The sequence below is a fragment of the Colletotrichum destructivum genome, chromosome 2 (assembly GCF_034447905.1).
Source record: "Colletotrichum destructivum chromosome 2, complete sequence".
Taxonomy (NCBI): Eukaryota; Fungi; Ascomycota; class Sordariomycetes; order Glomerellales; family Glomerellaceae; genus Colletotrichum; species Colletotrichum destructivum.
Window position 1 is genome coordinate 4,965,494 of NC_085897.1, and position 18,338 is coordinate 4,983,831.

At 54.2% G+C, this 18,338-nt stretch overlaps 8 protein-coding genes across 8 annotated transcripts; 4 read left to right on the plus strand and 4 right to left on the minus strand.

Annotated features, from left to right (window-relative positions):
- Positions 1-1,553: 1,553 nt before the first annotated feature.
- On the plus strand, positions 1,554-3,746 carry CDEST_03716 (Putative zn(2)Cys(6) fungal-type DNA-binding domain, fungal transcription factor; the record flags this gene model as incomplete). The annotated part of the gene is made up of 3 exons (XM_062919875.1): positions 1,554-1,860; positions 1,940-2,349; positions 2,412-3,746. The coding sequence occupies 3 exons, from the start codon at positions 1,554-1,556 to the stop codon at positions 3,396-3,398; spliced, it is 1,704 nt and encodes a 567-aa protein (XP_062775926.1). The 3' UTR covers positions 3,399-3,746.
- CDEST_03717 (uncharacterized protein) lies at positions 3,548-4,999 on the minus strand. The gene has a single exon (XM_062919876.1). The coding sequence runs from the start codon at positions 4,694-4,696 to the stop codon at positions 4,310-4,312; it is 387 nt and encodes a 128-aa protein (XP_062775927.1). The 5' UTR covers positions 4,697-4,999; the 3' UTR covers positions 3,548-4,309.
- Position 5,000: 1 nt separating this feature from the next.
- Positions 5,001-5,810, minus strand: CDEST_03718 (uncharacterized protein; the record flags this gene model as incomplete). The annotated part of the gene is made up of 1 exon (XM_062919877.1): positions 5,001-5,810. One exon carries the CDS (start codon positions 5,808-5,810, stop codon positions 5,133-5,135), a length of 678 nt encoding a protein of 225 aa, XP_062775928.1. The 3' UTR covers positions 5,001-5,132.
- A 1,826-nt stretch (positions 5,811-7,636) lies between these two features.
- On the minus strand, positions 7,637-9,991 carry CDEST_03719 (Putative zn(2)Cys(6) fungal-type DNA-binding domain, ankyrin repeat-containing domain superfamily; the record flags this gene model as incomplete). The annotated part of the gene is made up of 3 exons (XM_062919878.1): positions 7,637-9,302; positions 9,352-9,608; positions 9,674-9,991. The coding sequence occupies 3 exons, from the start codon at positions 9,989-9,991 to the stop codon at positions 7,637-7,639; spliced, it is 2,241 nt and encodes a 746-aa protein (XP_062775929.1).
- Positions 9,992-11,257: 1,266 nt separating this feature from the next.
- CDEST_03720 (uncharacterized protein) lies at positions 11,258-11,653 on the plus strand (the record flags this gene model as incomplete). Its single annotated transcript, XM_062919879.1, has 1 exon — positions 11,258-11,653. The coding sequence occupies one exon, from the start codon at positions 11,258-11,260 to the stop codon at positions 11,651-11,653; it is 396 nt and encodes a 131-aa protein (XP_062775930.1).
- A 323-nt stretch (positions 11,654-11,976) lies between these two features.
- CDEST_03721 (Putative zn(2)Cys(6) fungal-type DNA-binding domain, ankyrin repeat-containing domain superfamily) lies at positions 11,977-14,222 on the minus strand (the record flags this gene model as incomplete). Its single annotated transcript, XM_062919880.1, has 3 exons — positions 11,977-13,633; positions 13,684-13,892; positions 13,986-14,222. The coding sequence occupies 3 exons, from the start codon at positions 14,220-14,222 to the stop codon at positions 11,977-11,979; spliced, it is 2,103 nt and encodes a 700-aa protein (XP_062775931.1).
- A 1,116-nt stretch (positions 14,223-15,338) lies between these two features.
- Positions 15,339-15,587, plus strand: CDEST_03722 (uncharacterized protein; the record flags this gene model as incomplete). The annotated part of the gene is made up of 2 exons (XM_062919881.1): positions 15,339-15,372; positions 15,427-15,587. 2 exons carry the CDS (start codon positions 15,339-15,341, stop codon positions 15,585-15,587), a joined length of 195 nt encoding a protein of 64 aa, XP_062775932.1.
- Positions 15,588-16,865: 1,278 nt separating this feature from the next.
- CDEST_03723 (Putative HhH-GPD domain, DNA glycosylase, helix-hairpin-helix, base-excision DNA repair) lies at positions 16,866-17,954 on the plus strand (the record flags this gene model as incomplete). The annotated part of the gene is made up of 1 exon (XM_062919882.1): positions 16,866-17,954. The coding sequence occupies one exon, from the start codon at positions 16,866-16,868 to the stop codon at positions 17,952-17,954; it is 1,089 nt and encodes a 362-aa protein (XP_062775933.1).
- Between the last annotated feature and the right edge of the window lie 384 nt (positions 17,955-18,338).

The window sequence follows — 18,338 nt, forward strand, 5'->3', positions numbered from 1 at the left end:
CAACACGATGGGGAAGAATCCGAAAATCCTTCCACCACCTTGGACGAACCGGTGGAAATCAATTCCTGCTGCCTTATCCACTATCCCCCCATTCCACCACCTCCTCCTTTGCCCACTTGCCCTCCCGGGTTATGCATGCTTCAGGTCAATCAGGTGAAGCTCTCGCCTCCAGACAAATCGCCCGCTCGCCCACGTCCTCCCCCCCGGTCTCGACTCGGTCGAATCGGCGGGCGACGATGGCAGTGCAGCAGAGCCGAGAGCGCCCTAGGGAAAAACTCTCCGCGGTTCGTTCTCGATAATTCCTGTAGGCTGAAGGCTGCCGGGGGTGGGTGGACTGACCACTCACGCACTCTCCATAGTACTCTAGAACGCCGTGTTTGTTGTGACAGTTTGTCGCTGTCAGAAACCCCTGATTCTCTCTGGCGCCCACCCTCCCCATTGGCTTGGTGTTTTTTGTGACGCCGCCACTACGCGCCAACACCGCCAAGCGGGTTTGCTCTCCCACACACACACACGATCGTCAATTGGACATGGAGCCGGGCCTGGTCTGGCCTGGGTTCCTCTTGGCGCTTGTGCCTGGTCTTGAGGCGCACCGTTTTGACGGTTGGCATTCTTGTCGCTCCTCCTTTTGACACCGCCAGCTTAGGGAGCGCGAACCCGATGACGTCTTTGGGTGCGCCCCCCGCCTGGTCTAGACATCGGAAATAAATAAGGCATGCAAGGGCCAAAAGAGTGGTTGGTGTCTCGCAACCTCCCGTAGGATCTTGGGATTCCGGAAAGGAAGAAGAAGAAGAAGAATCATCGGCGGTTGTCGACTTCGAACCGTGTTTGTTGAGACGCAATGTCGACTTCAAACCCGTCGGTCTTTCGAGAGGAGTGCCAAGCAAAACACGGCGAGGATTTCCCCCCCATCTCCTCACAACCATTGCGCACCCCCCTCGAACCAAGGGAGATGAGATGAGGCCAAGTGTTGGCGTCCTGCAAAGCCACAAAGTCAAGAGACTTGGCTGATGATCCGTTCGGCCTGACTATGTCGGTACTGAGTGCAAATACCGCGTAGATAGATTCTATGAGGTTTCGCAGCGATGACTGGCCGAGGACAATAAGCCATCCCATCAGCTCAAGGTGAAGCAAGGTCTTTAACAGTAGGTAAGGCGTTCTTGACACAAAATGTGGTGAATCAGCCTCACGAGAGATTGGCATCCGGGCCCGGCAGATGGCCATTAATCTCCAAGCCTCAACTCATCGAACAAGCAGAAAACGCCGGCTTCCGGAATAGGCAACTGTCAACTTGACAGACACCTTTCGGAGGCCGACATCGCCGCTGCCGCACTCCGCCGCCCACGGTCCCACCGCCGATGAGCTCTCGGCAGACAACGCGCACAACGGATACTTTGCCGTGAGTCCAACCGACCTTCCTCTGCCCACAGCAACTTGCAATGCACTCTTTGAAACGCTGCGCCTCCGTGTGAATGTTGCTGTCGCGCCTTGGTGAATCGGAGACGCTCTTCAACCCATTCCGCCGCCACACATCCATCCGTCCTATCCCCAGCATGAGCCTCGGCCCGCAATGCTGGCGCTGCCGCAAAAGGCGCCTACGCTGCGATTCCTCCCTGCCGTCATGCCGCAAATGCCTCGCGGCAGACGTCCATTGCCCCGGCTACGGTGACAAGAAACCGGTAGCATGGCGGGATCCCCTGGTCCTAACCAACAAGGGCGTCGTGCGGATTCGGGATCCCAAGGAAACAAGGACGTCGTCACCTTCTGCCCCGGCCTCCGTCCTCGGCATCGTGTGCCGATCGCCAAGGACGGCCGGCTCCGAGATGCACCTGAGAATAGCCGCCGACGCCATTGAGTACTGTGGGTAAGATGCAATCCGTTTACGAACAGTGGTCTGATGCTGTGGCATCCCCTCCCCCCCTCGCAGACAATCATAAAGTTGCCCCGGATCTGGTGCCGTACGCGACAACACGCAGCCCATTCCAAGTGTCTCCGCGTCAAGTTGGCGAGCTCGCCGTGTACTTGAGAAATGCGTACATCTCAATTGCGGCACTACATCGACACGTCAGCGGCGAGCCTTCGGTCCTTTTCAGGCTCGCAGCAAATGACAATCGTGTCGGTTCGAGGTTCGTTGCCCGCTCTCACGCGAGGTCGGAGGCGGCCGCGTCAGGAGACTCAGACCTTTTGGGCTTGATACGGATGGGAGATTTCAAGTGCGTCCACTTTGCATCTCAAGCTGCCGCTTTCAGGGCTTTGGGCGAAGAGTTGCACAGATACCAACCTGGTGGGTTGACAGACGACTTTGGCCCAAGCATATTTCTCGGCATCATAGTGATGCTCTCATCCCAGGTAACGGCGTACCCTTGACTCCTTGACGTGTGTCATTTCTCATGGCCAACAATCATCAACAGATCCAATTCTCGGCGTACGCTCCCTGGCAATCCCATGTCGACGGGGCATGGAGTCTGGTCCAAGCCCACGGCGGCTTGGAGGTCGCTGCGAGGATGGACGTGGAGCTGTGCCGACTGTTACAGCAGTTTGCCCTCCTGGACATATTCGGCATGACCACACACCGTCTCACAAAAGTGACTGCCAAGACCATCATCTCGCGTTCAGCGTCTTATGCGTCAATGTTCCATGACTCTGGTTTCGACAGTTGCAACCCATGGCGGCTGATACCAAACCAACTGGCCAAGGTTTTGATCCGAATCAACGTGCTCCGGGCACAAAACGTGCTGTTTGCGAAAGCAAGACTACGTACAGACGGTCTGTCCGCGATCCTGGACCACCTCGATGGCTTGTCTCCTACCCAATGGGCTGCTGCTGAGATATCGACGAACACCGCAGCTTTGCTGGCGCCGAGTGATCTTAGCGAAGACCACGAGACCAAAGATGCCTGGGTGGCTTTGATGACAGCGTATCGTAACGCTGCCATCTTGTACGCCATCAGCAGCCTTACATCGCTAGGCGGCACATCTGCAAGTGGAATCATTGACTTGCAGGATTCGGCTTCCTGCTGTGCTGCTGAAAGGGAGATGACTGCGTACCACGCGCTTCTCGCGTCCCTCCACGTACTCTTCGATCAGAGAACCAGGCGAAGAAGAGATCATGGAACCATCGAGTCCTCAAAGTCCGTCGCTACCAGCGCGGGGCTGCTGCACAAGTTTGTGATATGGCCGATGGTCATTGCTGGTATCCATTCCGCACTGGTCCATCACGACCAAGACGCCACAGGATTCCTATGCTCAGGGATGCAGACGGTGGGCGAGGAACTAGGCACTGTCAGCATGATAGATGGCGCTCGTCTGATCAAAAGACTGGGGCTTGAAAGAGAGCGCGGCGGCTACGTCTCTTCATGGGACGACTTGTTCGACGGGGCACCCTTGTTTTTCATGTGAAGAAGAAGCTCTCCTATGAGACTCATCCAAGCTCATCCAAGCTCATCCGAGCTCATCCAAGATCGACCATAAATCAAATCCTACGCCCAACTTGGAGCTTGAGACCGTCCTCCCGTGTCGGCTCCTCTGGTCATTCATGCCCCTCCACAGCAATACCGGGTCACACTGCCAAGCGTTGCCAATGTGTCCGAATCCATCATTCAAATATTTCGCGTGCCGTCGCGTGGCACCCAAGTCAAGCCCCGGGCGATCATTGCCGATTCAACGTTGAGACCTGAGACACGGAACGGCGTTCAACGCGTTTGCGATTCGACAGAATTCCTGCGTTCGCCAAAGCGCGTCATGGGTGGTTAGTGATTCGCTGTCGTCACCAAGAGAGGTCGAATTCGAAGAAGTGTGAGAAAAGTATTCATATAATCTGCTGGATATGTACAGGAGAAAATGTGCGTGCACAGCGCCGACATGCTAAAGGGTATCTATTATCCCCATGCAACAGTCCGAATTACAAGTCGGTGTAGAGTATCCAGACGAGCAAGATCTAGAGTCGGTGCGATTCTCACACGCGACATCGGGTGATATACTAGGTGACCGATGCAAATATGCAGCAGATGCAACAGATGCAGTGCAGTGTCAACCGACTACAACGTCTCCAGAGAACAAAATGACAACAACGGGGCTCCCAATGCAAATGCAACATGCGCCGCTGAGAGACGTGACGGAAGATGGTCGTAAACAGCAATATGCCAATTGCTTGAGCAAAACCTCGTCGCACCTCGGAGGCTCGCCCCGAGGGTAATCATGTCGCCGTCATGAGATGGCTGTCCTGACACGCGCATCGTCCACCTTTTGATTTTGAGTTTTTTTTCGTCCATTTTTTTTCTTATCCCTTTCGAAGAGGTTGCCAAGTTGGTCTACCGACGGATCTCGCTGACGCTGACGCGGCTTGATCTCCAATCTTGTGCCGGGCTCTGCTTGTTGGAGGAACTGAAGCCAGACATGGAGGCGAAGCGGCTCAGCCGCTTCTTGCCGGGTTCGGTGTGTGACGAGATGGCCTCTGTGGGGGAAGCGGGCTCGGCGTGATGGAGAGCATTGACGCGTGGTGATGTCGACTCCTTCGTGTTGGTAGTGGCGGTGGAAGAGGAGCCGGTCGAGGTAGGAGTCTGATAGACGTACTCGCCATCGACGTAGACAGCGTTGGAGACGAAGGTCGAGCGGCGGTGACGACGGCGTGTGTATCGCTGCTCGAGACGGAAGAGCTCAATCTTCTGTTGAATACGTTCGATGATGCCGGGAGCCATTTTGAGTATGTCTTTTTTTGGGCGAGTGTCTACAAAAGGCGGTGCCGAGAAGGGGGGAGCGTGCGTCGATAGAGGATTGAAATGACGGCAGGACGAGGCAAAGTCAATTGACTCTTTTCGGACGACAGGAACAGCGAAAGGACGAAGTCTGTGTCTGGCGGGTGGGTGGCAGATGCACGAGGTAATGTAGGAAGACGAGTGATGGGACGAAAAAGCTTATTGGGAACCAAGGTGTGCGCGGAATGAATGTCGCAACGTGTGACACAGATGTCTCTGGCGTGGCTCGGATGTGGTTTATGTTTCCCCCTTTCTTTTCTGGCTTATTTGCGGCGGGATCTATTGTTGGGGCGAAGGGACTGATTGGGCCGGCAAGGTCACCGAGGTTGTCTATTATGAGCGGCGATCGGGAGACTGTTCGTCGTGTTTTTGGCGTTTTTTAATGATTCGGAGCGGGTAAGCTAAGAGTAGCTTGATGTCTGTGTCCGGAGTCGGTGCGGGAGCGAGAGAATGAGAGGGAGTCAAAACGCCGGGCTTCGAGGACCTCTAGGTGGTTTATCAGATTGAGCGGACGGGGCCGGCTGGGGTATGAGTGTGTGATTGTGTGTCTGTTGGTTGATGGCGTGCGTGAGCGGGAGACGGTTGGTTGGGACAGAAAAGGACTGGCTGGACTAGATCGAGTTGACGGTGGCGGCTTGACCCTTGACGAGGGTGTGAGTGTGTTTGTAAGTGTGTGTGGAAAAGAACGAATGGCAAGGTCAAGGGGAAGATGGAAGAAGCGTGAGTGTGGAAATGGAAGTCTGCAAGACTGAGAAGGGAATGGGATGGGGGGAAAAAAGGAGGGGAGCGAGAGAAAAGATTCGACGACTGCGACGTTGGGCGACTCGCGCGAAGGGAACGACGGCAGGGTAGGTGCAGCTGGCGGCAGGAAGGAAGGAGAAGTGCAGAAACGAAGAGCCAGGCCGGGAAAGTGCAAGCAAGTGCAACAGCAAGAGGAGGAGCAGCAGGAACAGGAACAGGAGGGAGCATGAACAGAGAGAGGTACCAAGGTACAGATAGCCAGTGGAAGGTGCAATGGACCAGGATGAAGCAGTGGGTGTCGTGGGAGATCGTCCATTCGTCCCTCCTCCTCTGGTTCTCATGCACCTTCAATTGCACTTGCACAACCTTGGGGAACGATGCATGCATGGCATGTCCATGTCCATGTCCATGTCGCCCTTCATGCATATGCTATGCGCGACTGGCATTGTTGTCCCAATCCAGCCCTGGCCCAGACCAGCCCAACCAGTCCATATCCAGTCTCCATCCCAAGTACGGTACATAGGTACGGATACAAACTACTGCGGCAATAGTCCATCGTCATCCGCCTGTTGGGAAAGCCACCGAATTGTCCAAGGGCCAAACTGGGCTAAACAGTCGAAAAAGAATTGAGCAAGGAAAGGACCGAGGGACCGTCCCCCCCGATAGACCGGTTCGTCCCTCGCTGCTTCCCTGCCCAGTTTTCCCAAGTTCCTGTCCATCCTTTCCTGCTTAGGTCAAAGTCTCGGCCGGAGGACCCGCCAAGGTACCCATTGAGACCCAGTTGGATCCACTCTCCACGCAGCAAGCAGCCAACGGGACGACGCCGGTACCGACGCCTTCCCTGCCCGGCCATGTGCTCTCCTGCCCGTCCGTTCCCTATCCCAAATTACAATTCCAAAAATTGCCCCCCTCTTCCTCCTTCCCCCGGACATCGCTTCTCGTTCCTGTTCTCTGCTCCGAACCTCGTTCCCCTTGATGTGGGGCCGGGGGGCGCCTTTCCTTCCTTTGCGCACTTGCACACTCGCGCTTGCATTGTTCCCTGCGGTCCGGCCATTTTACCCTCTTTGTCTCCCCGTTCGTCTTTCCGTTGCAGTCCGTCGTGATTGTTTCCTCCACCTTTGTCGTTTCTACCGTCGTCGACAATCTCCGTCCGACTAATCCCCGGTGGAAAGCGTTTGCCGCGTGGCTTATCCGACCCTCGGCCCGTTGTCGAATTGTCGAATTATCGATAAAGACACAGACAGACACCATCCGTGGTGAACACTTTGCCCCAGTATACTACGGATACTATGTGCAGAATCCATCACAACACCAACCGCTGTGTCGATCAAGCCCAGAATGCTCCATGGTTCGTGTGTGATACACTACATAACTACACCAGACATGCCTAGACTTCACTCATTCAATCCATCAAGCCGGCTTCTCGAACAACTCTCTAAGCATAATCAAGTCAATGCACCAAACCCACCACCTATGGCGCTGTCGCCATCGCCATGATCCGTGAACCGCCCAACCCTCGTGTCTGCCCTTCTCCCAAGTCTTCCCTCCGCCACCCAGTTCCCCTGGACCTTCCATTTCGGTGTTACATCGTCCCAAGAACAATCGGTGGGACTTGCGTCTAGGGGTTCGTCCGGTACGATCCCCGCCCTCCGAACCAACTCGCAATCAGCCTCGGGAGGAGGGCTGGTAAGCGAGATTACCTCGCTGCCGTCCGGGCAACCATCGTCGCCGGTTTCTGTCTGCCGGAGTTCCTGGTGTGGCCCACGTAATCATCAGACGTTCTGTGTCAGTGTAATGGTTTGAACCTGGATCAGCAATGGTCCTGTCTTTTGGCAAGCAACATTGGCAGAGAAAGCCTATCGCTATGGTATCCTGTCTTTTCTATGAGCCTGCTCAAACACACCTCTTGATGTACCCCCTCAGCCGCTACCTCACTCCAAGAATACGCCAGTCACCGGGTTCGAACGGCGAATTGTATGTGTGAAATCAATTCTATCCTGATCAGGTGTAATATGAAGTAAAGCATGATGTACATATTTTATCGTATGGCATAAGATGCTCAAGCAACTCTGCAAGGCAACTTTTCAATGTAGTTCCAGTGCTCTGTCCCCCAACGACCTCACTCCACCTGATGTTTGCTCATTAAATCCTAAACAGATTCGGGTGCCAGGAGTCGAGATTTTCCTCCATCCAACCCTCAATATCTTTTTGTCTCGTCCGCCAAGATCCCGTCCTGCTTGTGGTTGACAGGAGATACCGATGCTCAAAAACCGATTGCACCGTTCCCTCGAATTCAATTGGCCCCCACAACGCCTGAAGGTCGACGTCTTGACGTTTGCCCAGGGCCTCAACAGCGTCAGGGTTGAGTATCAGCACAGCGTTGATGAGGGGCGTTCGGCCTGAATAGTCTCGCACGTCTGGCTGGATTCCCGGCGTGCTAAGGATTTCTTGTAATTCCTGATAGTTGCGATCCTTTGCAAAATGATGCAGTGCTGTTTGTCCCTTCCTGTCCCGCAGATTGATTATGTGTTCGGGGGCTACAGAAAGAACAAGACGGAAGAGTTGAGGGCCGAGTGGATAAAGCATATTCCATCGGCTGGCCACTACATGAAGTACTGTTTCATTGGCTGAGCGATTGACTAGGAAGTCGATTTCTGGGTGTCTGGCCAAGTACTCTACGATGGAGAGAGCCTCCATATCTTCGATTGTCGAATTTATAGCGAACCACAGAGCAGTCCTTGTAGTGTTTGACTGCTCTTCGTTGACGTATCCTGGATTCTCCGAGTGGTGCGCCAGTATGGTTTTGACGATGTCGAGATGAGGTTCTCCCCGAACAGCATGATGTAGAGGGAGAAGACCTTCGGCATCCCGTGTATCTTCTGAAGACGCTGTTTTCTGATGTAATTTCAACTTCATGTAAGATACTTCATCGTTACATGCTGCTGCATAGTGAAAGAGAGTGTGCCCTGTTCGTGTTGCCTTATGACTGGGATCCGCTCCGAGGTTCAACAAGTGCGCAACCACCATGGATGGAACGTCGCTCAGGAGAGCCAGATGTAGCAGTGTGTGCCCATGGTTGTCTGCCTCATTGAAACCGACTGCGTCGGTAAGGAAGGAAAAGTTTGACAGCCACTCGACACTAAAATAGGGGGTGCAAAATGATCTGGGGATAACAACCTGCTTATTGTCGCACCGAACAATGACGTCGCGGACGTAATTGGCAACATTGCAGGCTTGGGCCTTGGTCCAGTGTAATCCATACATTGGCAGCAGTTGCCGAAGAAAACAGCCAAGCATCAAGGCCAGGACCAATCTCCTCACACTGGGCCCGGATATCGAAGCCCTGTTTGAACATAGACTGAGGCCACAACCAGTGGTCAGTCTTTGCAGTCCGCTTGCGAATTTGTCCGCAAAAGCCCTCAGCCCAGCGACGATATCGCTCTCCGCTTCATTGGCTCGATCAGCATGATCTTTAATAATGTCACTAACCGTCTTGTCTGACACCTGGTCCAGGAGTCCCGAGCCTCGCTGTAGGGCACTTAATGCTCTCACAATTAGCTTTCCCTCCGGCGAATCTATTTTTAGACGACATAGTCGCATGCTGAGAACTTCGAATAATCCTTTTTTGAGTTCACTAGGTGTGTGTAGACCGCTGACAAATTGGTCAAAAGTAGGCGGTCGTGTTAGATGATATCCAAAGCGCTCTCCATGCGACAACATGTTGAAAAGCTTCCGAACTGATACCATCTGATTACGGTAGAAATCCTCTTCTTTGACCAATAGCTCGATGAAAGCAAAGATGTTCATCCTTGAAAAATGTCAGTTTGAAACAATCACAATGCCCTTATTTGACTTACACGTCCTCAGCACTCCATGCAAAGTCAACGACGTCAGGACTCACCCCTATGGTCTCAAGGCTGGTGGAACATGGCGCCAGGATCCTCTCCGATATGGCCTCAGGTTCAAGACTAAGTGAGGGGGTTCCAGCTTCGGTCAGCTGGCTTGACCGTGGTTGTTTTCTAGCCCGTTGCTTGACGACGCTGGGCGAGCATTGCAACCCTTTGCCAGCGCAGCGATCGCATTTCTGGGGCCACTCGCGCGGCTGTGGACTGCACTGCGAGTTAGGTATTATGGATTAGCGGGGACTGATACTGGAAGATGCATGTAGAATGATGGTACCTTGACTTTGTCCATTCGACACTTCTGGCACTTCGCGTTGTCCAACTTCCGCGGAGGCCTTCTTTTCGAGGTATTTCGCCGACTCGGCTCAGGGGGATCCGCCTGATCCTGACCTGAACAAGGGAAAGGGACGTTGCGTTTCAAAGGAGCAAATTGAATTGCAAGTGAGCGCGGCGCACTCTCCCGCGGCGGCGGCGGAAAATGTTGCATCGCCGCTGACCTGAAGGTACTCGGAAAGGGACCGGGGTTGGGAGAAGACTGGGCGGAAGCGGACAACCCGACCGGCGACGGGGGCCGGTTGGTTGGAAACTGATACATCCTACAAAAGACCGAAATGACGTTGCTAAAGGGGTCAGTTGTGGGAGAGAAGTGAGGGTGACATGCGGTGACTATAGCAAAAGGTGCGATGACAAGTGCGAACCGGGCTAAGATATAGACCACTCAACCATCAACCCTTGTGCCTGAAATAAGCATTGACCCGTAGACAATACTACACTTTCAACTGTAAGGTCTGAAGTGCATCACCTGCATGATTGGTTATCGCATTTGAGAAGTGTGACGCCCCAGCTGAGGCAGCCTGCATACGCGGCTGCCACCTGCATAACTCGAGCAGTGCAGCAACAAATAGACGATCAGGAAATGCTCATCCATGGTGCTATGACCAAGGAAGACACTCATCTCGCACATACATCGCACTTGAGCCGGCGTCATTAGCTCGCCAGCTTGACGTGCTTCTCAGTTATGCTATTGGGCATGCACCGGGGAGCAGGGCAACGTGGCGATATCCCCGGCATCGCACATTCGCACTTTCACGCTTGCGCCTCCCGCCATACACAGCCTCTTGGGAGGAGATAAGGGGGCGCTTTCTTCTTTGCATATCTGGCTGATCAAGGACTTTATCCAGGGCACATCGCTCTTCCGTCGCACCTGAACGAAAGCTTGGAACTGGCAGCATCCCACCCAGCCTACAGAACCCCCTGGTCTGGCCCCTTCGCCTCGATTTGTCAGAAGCAACTTTGAACGCAACTTTGAACGCAACTTTGAACGCACTTTTGACAGCATTTTTGTCCACAATATTGTCAGCATTTTTGACCGCACTTTTGACCGCACTCCGCATAGCACTCACTTCATGAGAGCAGGCAGGTTGGATGTAGCAGTTGGACGGGCTGAGCATCCGTGATCTGGAAGCATTCGCCTTGCCACTTGGTGGTCGAGCTCAAGCTGCTCGACAGACTTGACACCTTGTTCCATTGGCCTTCGCACAAATCGCACTTAAAACCGCTTCAGTCCACCAAAGAAGAAATCCTCGAACGTTATCGCACTTGTTTTGACGACGGATGAGCATCGCCTTATGGTCTGCCTCCATGCAAGCTCCCCAGTGACTGTAGAAAAACCTTGAAACCTCGCAGCCCTCGATCGCACCTACACACACCATGAGCGCAGATATTGATTTAAAGAAGCCAGACAGCCATCCCATACTCTCCTTCTTCTCATGCCAGAACTCAATACATCATCCGGGCATGCTCTCTGATTCTCCACCTCCGCCAACCCAGCTGGTCGTGCTCACTCGGATTCCCAAGAACGATGCTGCTGCCATACACCTCCACCGCTTACTCCATGCCGAGTCTTTCCCCAAACACCACGGCCCCAGCTGGGTCGCCGCAGCCCCCAGTCGGAGTCGGCGAGATACTCACATTGGTGTTTGGCCTAGTCGCCTCCTTCACGGCCTTTATCGCCCTCATGCCAGTCGTGCAAACCTTTCGGCGTAAATGGAGGCACCGTCCCGCTAGAGGCCGACAGAGCTACCCCGACAACGACCACGAGATGCCTGTGGCGGCGCATCTGCAGAGGCCACGCTCAAACTCGGCGCCTCCCGTGATCCACTCGGACAGAGGCTCCACAATGACCGTCGGCGCTCGGACGGCGATGGCGGCGCATCGGACACCGGATATCCACATTGTCAATGCCGAGACCGTTTAGAGGGTGAACCTCTTCAAACAACGCAAACGTTACATCATATTGATGCAATTACAGTAAGGTATGTCCTTTCTCGACTTGTCCATTCAACTTGCTAACATTTCTTACCATAAGGACCTATGCATGGAGATGATACCTAGTCCACGCGCAGCATCACAGCGAGGTTCGGAGTTATGGCCATTTTAAGGCAAATATCATGTACAATTTATAGTGAAATGGAATAGATGAAATATACTTCACAGCAATTGTTTTCTGACACACATTGCTCCATTCGGCCACACGCTTCGCCCGTACTTAATCCTCGACCGTCCGTCTGTGTGTAGCATTCACGTCCCACCCCCCAGCCCTTCTGATGCCGAGTAATCGTTGAGGTCATCCGCGAGTTCTACGAAGTTCTCCCGCAGGTATCTCAGCACCTTTGCATGCTCCACGTGAATGCCATCTCTCTCTACAATTTGCTTCGCATAATCGAGAGCAGACACTCCAGGCGGCTCCAATGGCCGCTGCAACACTGCGACGTTGACATCCCCACGAACCGCCAAAACTTCCACCGCACCGGCCCTAGCCTCCATCACAGCGTTGACGAGGGGCGTAGACCCATCTCCCGCCTCGAGGTCTGGCTCGACCCCCGGAACACCCAGGGCCGCCTCCAAGGTCTCCTGGTCGCCGTAACGAGCAAGCATGTGCAGCGGCGTCTCCCCGTCCTCGTTTCTCGCGTTGATCAGCCCCTGAGGCACGATGGAGAGGAGGGCGCGAAAAAAGAAGGACTTCTTGTGGGACGCCGCCACGTGCAGTGCCGTCTGGTTCATGTCTCGATCAACCACAAAGTCGACGCCGGCATAACCCGCGAGGAGCTCGGCCGTGTCGTTTGTTTCCGGATAGGCGATGGCCAGAGACAACGCAGTCTGTCCTGACTGTAACGTCTCGCGGTTGACATACTCTACATCTTGATGATTCGCCGACAAGATAGTTTCCACAACGCGAGTATGTCCGCGCAGCGCAGCGACGTGCAGCGGCAACATGCCGTCCCGGTCCCGGATCTCCTCCGCCGGCGCGAGGTCCGGGTGACCGCGCAGCTCGAGATAACAATTTTGGCATCCGACCGCTGCTGCGAAGTGGAGGAGGGAGAAACGTTTCCCTCGGATCCGATTAGGTACCCTCGCGCCACGTGAAATGAGCTGACAGACGATGTCTGGTCTTCGGTCCAGAATCGCGGCGTGCATTAACGAGAGCCCTTGGTTATCCTTCTCGTTCAGTCCGACCTCGTCAGTCAGGAAGGCCAAGCTGTCGAGAGACCATGACTGCGCCGGGAAAGAGGCGAGGTCGTTTGCTGCGAGGCCAACTCCCATGCCGTCTCTCGCGACGACGTCGTGGATCCAGATCTTGACATAGGACCTTGCTTCGCGGTAGTGCTCGCCGCTTTCGAAGAGAAACGACCCGAGGACGGAGTAGCCGAGCAACTTCGCCCATTCGGGACCGAACCCCTGCTCGACGTGGGACCAATGGTACAGCCCGAACTTTCTCATCAGGTTCTCTGAATACATGTCGCTGGCCAGACCAGCGAGTTGATTAAGCGGGATCGGTTCTAAGGCTAGGGATCTCACCGCGAGGAGCAGGTCGCAGAGATGCGTCTGACTAGGCGATTTTACAGCATCGTGGCCGGCCATGATCGGACGTTGCGGTAGATCGGTATGCAAATCCACTAGGGCAGCTTCGAGAACTGTTCTGTCTACCGAAGAGAGACCCCCTTGCCCGAGGCGAGCTTTGAAGGCCAGGGACAGCTTGTCTTTGAGCAGGGGCAGGCTCTGATGCAAGCTTGAGACGTAGGGGATCGGTCGCTGCCCGCTGGATGCAGGGCTGTCCCAATGGAGACTACCCTTGGACGATGTTTGAGGATCGAAGATTCGAGATAGTAATGTTCTCTGACTGTGGTGTATTTCGTACTCGCCGTTCAGGAGCTGGACGACGGTGAGGATATTCATGCTGCCTTCCATCAGTCAACGTTGAGTATGGGACTCTAGTTCCTGACTTACACATCCTCAGTGCCCCAAGTCTCGCGAGGGGTTTTGTGTTTATTCGGCGGCATCGCCGGCGCGCTTGAGATATCGGAGGCAACGTCGTTTTGCTCCTCCTCCATGACCGGTCGTCTGGCGCGCCGCTTGATCTCCCCAGGCGAGCATTCCAGGCCCTTTGACAAACACCGATCGCATTTTTGTGGCCACAGTCGAGGCTGCGGTGTGCACTGGATAACTCACGAACAGGTCTCATCAAAAATGACTGCTCATCTCGTGGCAAAGGCTAACCAAGCTCAGAAGAAGACGGAAAGGGGGGTTACCTTCAACTTGTGTTGTCTACAAAGCTGGCACTTCTCGCTGTCAAGCTTTCGAGGCACGTTCTTCCTCTTTCCAAATAGTGAGTCTCGTTCTTCGCCGTCGCTCAGATGGCCACTAGTCGTCGTCAGGCCGATTCGGGGGGTATTCGAGGGTCGTCGTCCAAGGTGCTGCGAGGAGGGACGGAGGATGGGCAATTGCGTAGACTGCGTCTCGTGCTCATCGGATGATTTGGGTTCCATCTTGAGAATTGGATCAAATCTTTCAAGTCAGTCGGCCGTGTTAAAGCCCAGGTTGTGGACGCAGAGGAGGCACTGTCTTGAGCAAGACGGAGGGGTAGTGGGATCTGGACAGAATATATCCATGCGACGGACTGGCTGGGTAAAAGAGGTGCGGGTGTTGGTTGGCCATGCTACTGGAAATCCCGACAGCACCATGCATGCATGAATGGAGCACATCGAGGCATGTCAGCAAATGGGGGGAGGCCGCCGCACATTCACCGCACTCCGGACCGCACTTCAGGCTACCTCCGAACCGCACTTTGGGGCTAGCTCCGGCCGGAGTAGTGCGGCCGGCCCGGTGCCGCACGCGCCCTCGGCCCGTGGTCGGTCGTCGTAAGTTGCACCAGAACAGCTTTCGACAACATTTATAAGCTCTGAATCGTGGCCGATAAATCCCAGAATGAGAACGATGATCGCTTCGGATCTATTTATCATAACGAGCACTCTGGCATCGTGGTCCTAAGTATTCTTGCCCATGCATGCAACGACAGAGTCTATCGGGAACGATCGAATGGCGACCTCATGGGCCCTGCTACTTGAAAACAGCCTCGAGCCACTCTTCATGATTGCATGGGAGACATCCACAAACGCCTGGCACAACACTTTATGTTACCCATTCTTTGAAAGCCCGAACAGTCCCTAGAGGAGGCTCCCGTGGAGAGTCTGAGAAATCAATGACAGGCCCTCAAGTTTAGAGCCGCTCCACATAAACAATCTCGCCCAAAAGCCTAGGGATAAGGAGATTTATAGAGGGAAGAGTAAACTAAATGTTCTTGGGCTCAACTAAATCCTGCCCCAGTTGGCTGCGTGCGCATTGTCCACATTTCGACCCATCCATCGACGTCAAGTGGAAACCATTGACGTTCGTCGCGATATGACGCCTGAACTACGCAACTGTACGTCATAAAATAGATCGATCACGATCGCTGAGACTATACCGAACGAATGCATACTTAAAGAACTCGAATCCCCGACCTGGCTATCTGAAACTCGACAACACCAAAGCCGTAACAATACAACAACCCGCAGTCGCAAAACGTTAACCAAATCCACTTGGAATCACTCAAACCCGTCAAAATGCCTCAATACCAGCCTCAAACAGACACCTACAGTATGTACGCCCGAGACCACTTGCAATCTGCGGAGAAATGTTGATCGTGACCAGAGGACCCCTCCAGCAAGAGTGAGGCCAAGCAACAAATGGCCGAGCAGGCGAAGCAGGAGAGAACCGAGCACTCCAAGAGCGGCGCAAACACCGGAAAGCCGCAGGGAATGGAGTACGTGGCACGCAAGGAGCATGCCGCCGATGTCCAGCACAACTACTAGGGCACACTGTGCATGATGATGATACGACCTATAAGAATATTGACGACATTGATGGACGGAATAATGATTGTGTGGAGGAAGGAGACAAAGTAGGCGCGTGAAAGCTGAATGGAGGCTATGTATCATTAAACAGCATGCATGTGTCATGATGAATTCGAAATTCTAGGCTTGGGACAATGATTGCTGCTCTGCTTCTTGAAAGTGAACAGAGAGATGGTTGGTGAATATTTGTTGGCCACCACATCGTGTTGATTATCAAGTCCCTTGTTGGGGTCTCGGCGTGTTATCTACTTCAGTGGTGAACAGTTTCTCTACCGGGAAAAGCCGCCGAAAAGATGAGAATTTACTCCAACTACAAATGGGTTGATCGCAGAGCCTGAGCTTCGTGAGCATCAGGGAAGGCTAACAAGCAAAGACGTGGATTCAACAGAGTCGAAATCGCACACGAGTGTTTACGTGACACAAGCAGTCACATGTGGTTTATCTCGTGTGCCGACGTCTGAGCATAGCAGTCAACGAAAACAAACTTGGGACCCTGATGCAAGGGTATTTACTCATGGCTCAGAGTATCACAACAAGGCTTGGTTGGTACCATGGGTTCTACTCTGTATTATGATTCCGGAAAAGGTAGATGCAACACTGGACACTTCACAACACAGGTCTTGAATGCAACTGTTTTGCTGAATGCCCAGATATTGCTGTACTGGCGTGTCTGGCACATGGCAACGAAACCATTCTCTGTCAGTGAGTTGGCGTGAAACCTAGGGCATGGTTACGAGAGTTCTATCAGTAATCGTTAAAGGCTCAATGCAATGCGGATCCTCCCGCCCAGTAGATAATCATCTAGGTTATGGCTGGACAACGGTCATTAGACCTGGCGCATGAGCGCGATCAGAACACTAGCGGGGCGCGGTCTAGATCGCGGGGCAACCGAGATCGATGCCGTCATTCCGTCAAGCCTATTTTCACCTCGGACAACTTGGCTTGTCAAATTGTCCGTCTTGTACGGATGTTGCGCCGAAATTAGAGACAACCTGCTTGCCTAATTAGATTAGTGGGACTTGTTTGGGGAAGATATCGTCCGTGTACAAGTGCACATCATGCCACGCATTTGAGGTGAACTCGTGTGAATCGATTCAGCACCAACAACCTTGTCAACCACAAACCTGCCACATGCATGTCGGGCTTCCCTCTGCTCGATCGTTTGCCCATCAACTCATCTCTAGAACTTGGACTGTTGTAGCGTCAAACATCGAACCATTCGGCATCGCAGCAACAATGCAAACTAGATCTGCCTCGGCGGCTACGGCCAGCATCATGAAGCAACCCAAGAGAAAACGCGAGGAAGTCGTCGACGACTCCGATGTGAAAATAACAACGAGAGGCCGTGGCCGTCCTCGCAAGACGCCGCGCAGCCCCCCATCCGAAGCCAAGGAAGAAACCTCCCCAACCCCCACCAGTGAAATACAGCTCAAGAAGTCATCGTCGCCTGTGCCGCAAGTCAAGGTCGAGGCCGCGTCCCAACAACGCCAGACTGAAGGCTCACCGTCCGCCGCCAAGACGCTCTCCGAAAAGAAATACGCAGCGTGGTCGAAGCACGCCACGTCGTCGCCGTACCCCGACTTCCCACGCCCGACGCCGGAGGAGTGCTGGACGGCGCACGACATCCTGGAGAGGCTCCACGGCGACGTGGTGCGCGAGAACTTCGCCGACCCGGACGCGCCGTCCCTGGAGTACCCGTACGCCATGGACGCGCTCGTCGTGGCGGCCCTCAGCCAGGCGACGAGCTGGGCCAACGCCAAGCGGGCGATGAAGAGCATGAAGGCCGTCTACGGCTCGACCTTCAACTACGAGGCCATCGTCGAGGGCGGCATGGACAAGCTGGTGGACGCGCTGCGGCCGGGCGGCATGCAGAATCGCAAGGCCAAGATCCTGATGCGGCTGCTGCACGACGTCAAGGAGCGCCACGGGAAGTGGGACCTGCAGCACCTCTTCAACGCGAGCGACGAGGAGGCCGTGAAGGAGGTCGTGAGCTACTGGGGCCTCGGGCCGAAGTGCGCGTTCTGCCTGCTGAGCATCTGCCTCAAGAGGGACGCGTTCGCGGTGGACACGCACATCTACCGCATCACCGGGCTCTGGGGCTGGCGGCCCAAAGACGCGTCCAAGGAGCTGGCGCAGGCCCACCTCGACGCCCGCATCCCCAACGAGATCAAGTATGCGCTGCATTACCAGTTCATCGTGCATGGCCGACAGTGTCCGGCCTGCCGCGGCAACGGGGACAGCAAGGCGAGGTGCGAGTACAAGGTGGCGCTCAAGGAGGTCGAGAAGAAGTCGAAGGGATGTTCCCTCAAGAAAGAGGAGCTTTAGTGGTAGCTAGGCAATGCAAGCACAGAACAATCCGTGAAAATTTCTTCAGAGGAGCAAACTTGAGTAGCCAGACTCACACTTGGACAATGAGATCCATGCTTGACAACCCACCCCCCCCCCATGGGAAAGAGTTTTCACAGAAAGGCACATCCAAAACAATCCAGTTCATCTACGTCCCCTCGACAAGTTGCCAAGACAGTAAGGCGATGGTCATCGTGTCATCATTTCCTGAACCGAGAAACCATGCATTACTCACTCAACCACATGGTGCCTGAAGCCTGCTGCACTCTGATTCCAATGCCTGCAGATCCCTCTCAAAGAAAAGAAACTCTCCCCTTTGGTGAAACACATGTCATCCTAAAAAGGTGTCGGCGCTCGGGGCTT